Source organism: Jaculus jaculus, chromosome 7, assembly GCF_020740685.1.
Source record: "Jaculus jaculus isolate mJacJac1 chromosome 7, mJacJac1.mat.Y.cur, whole genome shotgun sequence".
NCBI classification, from domain to species: domain Eukaryota; kingdom Metazoa; phylum Chordata; class Mammalia; order Rodentia; family Dipodidae; genus Jaculus; species Jaculus jaculus.
Window position 1 is genome coordinate 24,983,901 of NC_059108.1, and position 6,937 is coordinate 24,990,837.

The following is a 6,937-nucleotide window of genomic DNA, read 5'->3' on the forward strand; positions in this document are numbered from 1 at the left end:
GTTCAAGTTGACCATGAGACTACATAGTGAATTCTAGGTCAGCCTGATCTACAGTGAGACCCTACCTTGAAACCCCCCCCCCCAAAAAAAAAGGAAGCCAGGCATGGTGGTGCACGCCTTTAATCCCAGCACTCAGGAGGTAGAGGTAGGAGGATCACCATGAGTTCGAGGCCACTGAGACTCCATAGTGAATTTCAGGCCAGCCTGAGCTAGAGTGAAACCCTACCTTGAAAAAACAAAAAAAAAGGTATGTTCACCAGGCAGGGTGGCAATATGCGCATTTCATCCCATCACTCAGGAGACAGAGGTAGAATTGCTGTGAGTTCAAGGCCAGCCTGGAACTACATTGTGCCAGGACAGCCTGGGACAGAGTGAAACCCTACCCTGAAAATACCAAAAAAAAAAAAAAAAAAAAAAAGTATTTTCAATTTTTATTGTTAAATGTCTCCATAAAAGTATTATTGATTTATCTAGGGATTTTAGGTCTTTAAGATTTTCATACAAGTTCTTCTTATTAGGTAAAACGTTCACCTTATACCATAATGTGTAGCATTATAATAAGGCTCCCCCCCTTACTTTTTATAGATTGATGAAGATCCTAGCCTCATTCCTGAAGCCACACAAGGAGGTACTTATAATTTTGACCCAACAGCCAACCTTCAAACAAAAGAGTTTAATTTTTAAGGTCAATTGAGTGCAGCATCTTTCTCACATTCAGTCTGAAGCACCACCAGATGGCTACCAATGATAAGAACAACAGCAGCAGAAGGCTCCAAAACTCATGCCTCTTCGTTTTGATGCTTCTAAAGCAAGCCATGTCTCAGTCACTTTCCAGTTGCCAAAAGTCACTCTCACATGGACTGTAAATGCATATGCATGATTTCCTAAACTGTTTTAGAATTCTTCTAACAATCTCAACTACCCCATTTTTCCCTGTTCCCTGGTGCCACATGCTGACAACTGCAGTCTCCAGTTTAGAATATTTCATAGTGGTGACATGTCAGCTGCCCACTGATACTCCTTTGGAAATGGTGCGCTGTGGATCAAGACATTTTAGTATGATGCATTTTCACATTGGAAGACTACAGAGGTGCAGTATGACCTGAGCCTCCATCATTGTTCTCCACAAACGTATTTTCATATTCTTTATGTGGACGAATAGATTTTAAAGTACAAGCCAAATGATTTTCATTGGTGGAACTGACACACAAAAATGACTTAAAAACAACAAACTTGGTTATTGATTAAACAGATAAGTTTTAGAAACAACTATACTTCATCTACCAGTAATTGATGTGTTTATTATCTGCCTCAGAAGCCAGGGTTGGAGGAAGAACTTTAGATATTGATGGTAATGCTTTCACCATTATACCTAATTTTTGAGAACAGCAAGCCCTATTTGACCACTCACTTCAGCCTGTGTGTTCCTGCTGTTTTGAAGTAATCAAATGCTGTGCATGGTATTCTACCTGAGCTGCAACCTGTTATGGACTTGAACTTCTGTTTTAAGTTGAAAGCAAGAGTCCCTGCCTATAAAGAAAAAGAAAATGAACAAATTTTAAAAAGCAAAAACACAAATAGCAAAGGTCTAAAATATTCATTGGTGATTTTTTTTTAAAGTCTTGCTTTCAGCTTTCAGGAGTTAATATCTTTTTGTTTAATTTGATAATTGGATATGGTTGATTTACATTGGGTTTAAACTGTGGAGCTTTCATGTTTACTGTAATTTAGTCTTAAAACATTTTTTACTTAGTAACCAGTGCTTTTGATAATGTGGTTGGCAACAAACCAGCAACTATTTAGAAGTGTTCTAAGACTTCATTCTTTGAGTATTGGGAAAGTTCATCCAGATGCTGCTCTAGAAGCATCTGCACATAGTAAGATACAAACACGGATCAGTGTAGAGGAATGATCTGCAGTTATTTATAAGCCTGATTTGCAGTGATCTCTAATTCTGCAAAATCTGGTGTTACTGTGTAAAGTCATTGCTTTTGGCAAATTGTCTGACCCAGTTATTAATGAATGAATATGGATTTAAAATTCTTAAACTAAATAATTTGTGCTGTCACAGAAATGATTTTGTTGTTCTTGTTTACTGGGTATAATTTCCCAATGCATTGATGTGAAGGGATAGAAAGTCTAAACTAAGTTAGTTCTCAGATAGGGGTGTATTTACTGTGATGAAGATGAGACAGATGCCATGAGAGCTTTGTGAATCCGCTGGGGTGTTTTCACTGATAAACAACACGTACCACGTGTGCGCTCATTACAACTGTATGTATCTGCCACGGTGGAGCCACTTTAAAGAGTGAGTTTTGTCTTGTATCTAAAGTGGATACAAGCGTATGTTTAAACTGCAAGATTTTTACTTGCTAGAGAATCTGTTTTAATATAGTGGTTTGGCCTCTGATTATTTATAGGTTTTATAAATTTTAGAATCAATTTCTCTTTAAGGTGGCTCAGATTTTTCAACTCTTGTGCACATAAAATTGAGTTGAAGTTCATTGTGCCTTTTTTTCTTTATCCAAAATTTTAAGTTAAAGCTTCATATGGTAACTGCATCCTATTCAGACACTGTTGTCTAAATTTTGGAACTGTGGTGTTCATTAAAAGTAGGAGTAACAAAATCAAGCAAATTAAGGTCACAAACTTTGGTGAAACCCTTAAAGTCCAAATCTTGATATTGTAAATTGTCCCCCTTCCAGTTTAGTTTCTTCTGAACTCCATACTTAACTGACAGTTACCTTTTAAATTTTGCACACATTGGGATTAAAATCAGGTCTCTACTGTGATGACTCCTATTTCCTCTCATGTTTGAAGTGCAAACTAATATTGAAGTAACATTAGCATCAAGTAGTGCAGACACGTGTGTGCATTTGCTTGATTCGGTTTGTTGTGACCTTACCCGTTTCAAATTGGAATTGCACCATTTCGTAGATAAAAGAAACTAAGTATATTGCTGCACTTTTAAGTTTTCAAAACAGTGTTTTAAAATTGCATTGTTTTTATTTTTTTTTTAAACTCAGTTAAAAAAGACTAAAACGTTCTTTCAAAAAGAGGCATCTAAACGTGTTCCTAATTTTGTATATGGGCTTAGGTTTTGTAACCAATAAAAAAAGCTGCTACAAATATGATAAAACATTGAAAGACTTATTTCTGAGAGCAATTGCTTAGCTTTGTTTCCTGTATGATTAAATTCAAATTTGGAATTGTTTTTCAGATATGTTTTTCAGCCTTAATGATGGTGAATCGTGACTGACTCATTGTATTTTAATATTTCCTTCCTAATATAATTATAACAAGCAAAGATGGCCAACCAGAAGCTATACTAGAGAATATTTTGTGACAAATCAGAACTATCACCATCTGTATTCATTTGTTAAGTTGCCATAACAAAACCCCCAAACCAGGTGACCTCAAGAAACAGAAGGTACTATTGTGCAGTTCAGGACTCTTAAAAGTATGACATCAAGGCATGGTTGGACCAGGCTGTCTTGTTTTCTGAGCCTGGGGAAGAGATGGCCAGTAATTCACAGTGTTCCTCGGCTGGGCTGGCCTCACTCACTCCACTCTCTCTGCCTCATGTCCTTCTCTCCATGTAGCTCAGATTGAAAACACTGTAACTTGGAGAGAGGCCACTTATTTGAGAAGATGGTGTGAGTGTGACTCTCAAGGACAAAAAAAAAAAAAAAAAAAAAAAAGTCTGCCTAACCCTTGAAAACATGTGGTTTGCAACAGAAAATAGTAATTGAAGTAAATCTGGAAGTATTAATCTGTTAGGTAGATGTGTGGCTCCAACTGAAATCTTGGATTAACTAAAAAACAAAGGAACAATCAAACTTTGGAGTACAGAAATATTTTTACTTTTGTATAATGCCACTTCAGATTATTTTTGGAAGAAGTCAGTGTATAAGTAAATAAACGTGATAGTACTCATAATCTTGCTATCATTTCCTTCAGAATGGGCATCTTTCCAGAGGATTAGTTATTTGGAGAGAAGCCAAGAGCAACTGGCATTCATGGATATCAGTTGTTAACATTTTTAGCCCTAGTTTTAAATGATGGATAGTTTTGTTTTTTTTAACTTCTGGAAATTTTTAATTCATTGTGTTTGGGAAAAGGGAATGTGATTTCTGTATAATACGAGTGAAGCCCGGCATGGTGCTGCATGCCTTTAATCCCAGCACTTGGGAGGCAGAATTAGGATTGCTAAAAATTTCAGGCCACCCTGAGACTAATCCCAGAACTCTCCTGCACACACACACACAAAAAGGATAGTGTTAGTGTTAGGTGTCTGATGCAAAGAATGGTCTATGTTCTTACTGCTCATTTGAAGCTTAAAAGGAGCCCTTCATGTAAGTGTTAAGAAACAATGACAAAATGATTCTTACACAGGGTTAAAAAAAAAAGTGTGTGTGCACACGCACATTTTTTCTAAGAGAGATCACGTGTCAAGAGAAAATGGTGAAATGGATGTGTAAATACAATTTGTTCACATGATTTATCTGCCCAGGAACTCAGCTTGTTTGGCCCATCTCGGTTTCTCAGCCCCTGTACTGTTGCTTCCCTCTTCTGAGGGGTTTTCCTGTGTGCTGTGTGTTTCTAGATTAGCAATTGAAGGGGTGGAATTAACATGAGAACTGGATCTGGAGGTGCTGGGTGGTGAGCTCAGTTGAGCTGAAATAGAAACATCAAGTGACTGTGAGGGTTAGATGAAGGTACTGCCCTGTGCCCCAAGAGGACTGGGCTACACGCTGAGTCCTCTGCCTATTTGAGGATTATTAAAGCCCAGAAGAGGGTGAAACTACCCAGGTCTAGTGTTTGAAGTGAGAATACGGTTTAAGATTATTCTAGCAGGGCTGGGAAAATAGCTCAACAGTCAAAGGCACTTGCTTGCAAAGTGCTGGCCTGGATTCAATTCCCTAGTACCTACATAAAGCTAGGTCCCTGCATCTGGAGTTTGTTTGCAGTGGCATGAAGTCCTGGCACCTACACTCACTTTCTCCCTCCTTCTCCCTGTCCCTGCCTCTCTCCCTCCCTCTCCAGTAAATTAAAATATTTGTAAACAAAATTTTGTTATGTGCATCATAAAATAAGATTATTTTGTAGTTCCAGCACTCATTGGACATGTGATAAAAGATTAGCTTGCAAAGGAAGCAGAAGTAACAGCAGGGTCATGGAAGAAGACCCTGTGAGTTTTTCCAGAAAATTGGGGAAAGCTGTCAGCACCAGTCAGTAGTGCTGCTCACTGGTTTTGGGTTTTTAGTGATTTGGAGGCAACTGTCACAGCGTCATCAGTGCGATAATGACACCAGAAATGAAGACTGAAGATCAATCCTGAAGACCATGAAGACAGTGAATCTAATCAGCTTTCTCAGCTGATTTCTTTTTGATCCGAGGGGAAGTAGGACAGGTTACTTACTTTAAAAAGCATGTGAGAGGGCTGGAAAGGTGGCTTAGCAGTTAAGGCACTTGTCTGCAAAGCCAAAGGACCCAGGACCCACTTTAGCCAGATACACAAAGTGGTGAGTGCATCTGAAGTTTGTTTGCTAGCAGTGGTTACAGCCCCCTCACACCCATTCTCCCTACCCCCCTCCCTATCTGCCTCTCAAATATATTTTGTAAAGGGTGTGAGAAAATGGTGGGAGAAATACAGCTTAGAAAAATGCTTACCACACAAAAGAGTCCTCAGTTTTCTAAGCTACTGCAAAGCCAGGCTCCCTCTGGCAACAGTGATTTCACTGGAACTGCTGATACAAGGTTAGGTGCCACCTATTCCACGGCTGATCAGCCAGTTCCAGCCTCTGGCCTTGTGGGGATTATAGAGACAAGACACCAGTAATAAGGACATAAAAAGTCAATTTCTTCAGGTACTATCTGCTACAAATCGAATGGGATTGGAAGAAACAGACCTGGGCCAGCAGTCTTTGATTGTGTTATGATACACACAGCAAAAATTGCCCTCTGGGGCATCCGGCTCTCTGGGACTACTCAATTGGCCTTTAAAAAGTTGTTCTCAACCATCCAGCTCAGTAGTGTACATGCTGTTGGGGCAGCAGCCTCTAGAAATTTTCTGTTCCCTTGTCTTTAACCTTTAGTAATCACCCGTCTACATTCTGATTGCATGTGGTACTGGGGATTGAACCCAGGGATTTGGCAACTGCTAGGCAAGAACTCTACAGTTGAGCTACATCCCCAGCAAAGAATGGGATTACTGCAGACTCTTCACAAGGGTGACTTGTGACGGCTTGTTCTGATGTCCGAGGTTTTGTTGTGAAGTTACACTAAATAACGTAGGCAAAGCATCCAGCACAGCTCCTCTCCATACCTTTGCTGCTCTTTGGGATTTTTTTTTTTTAATATTTTTAGAAGCCAGGTGTGGTGGCACACTTTTTTTTTAATTTTATTTGAGAGCGACAGACACAGAGAGAAAGACAGATAGAGGGGGAGAGAGAGAATGGGCGCACCAGGGCTTCCAGCCCCTGCAAACGAACTCCAGATGCGTGCGCCCCCTTGTGCATCTGGCCAACGTGGGACCTGGGGAACCGAGCCTTGAACCGGGGTCCATAGGCTTCACAGGCAAGCGCTTAGCCACTAAGCCATCTCTTCAGCCCGTTCTTTGGGATTTTTAAATCAGAAATAGGGCCAGTAGCTGCGTGGGCTTTGAAAAGCCTGACCCAGACATGGTAGAGCGTGCCTGTGGAGACCAGATCACCATGAATCTTGCCTACAATAGCGAATTCCAGACTAGCCAGAGCTACAATAGGGAGCCCCTGCCTCAAAAACAAAACAAAAAGCCATGGTTGTACGTCTTTGCTGGACGGAAGACTTGCAAGGCTGAGGTAGGGGGACCTCTGTGAGTTCCAGACCAGCCTGAGACTACATAGTGAATTCCAGGTCAGGGCCAGAGTTTGCTCTATAATGTACCCCACTTATT

The 6,937-nt window shown here is 40.1% G+C and overlaps 1 protein-coding gene across 1 annotated transcript in view; it reads left to right on the top strand.

The window, feature by feature from the left end:
• The window catches only part of Kpna3 (karyopherin subunit alpha 3), an 82,977-nt gene extending 79,718 nt beyond the window's left edge, over positions 1-3,259 (top strand). Inside the window, exon 17 of the mRNA XM_045154655.1 lies at positions 586-3,259. Within this exon, the coding sequence (XP_045010590.1) occupies positions 586-684 (99 nt within the window). The 3' untranslated portion in view covers positions 685-3,259. The remainder of the gene's footprint in view (positions 1-585) is intronic.
• Positions 3,260-6,937: the final 3,678 nt, after the last annotated feature.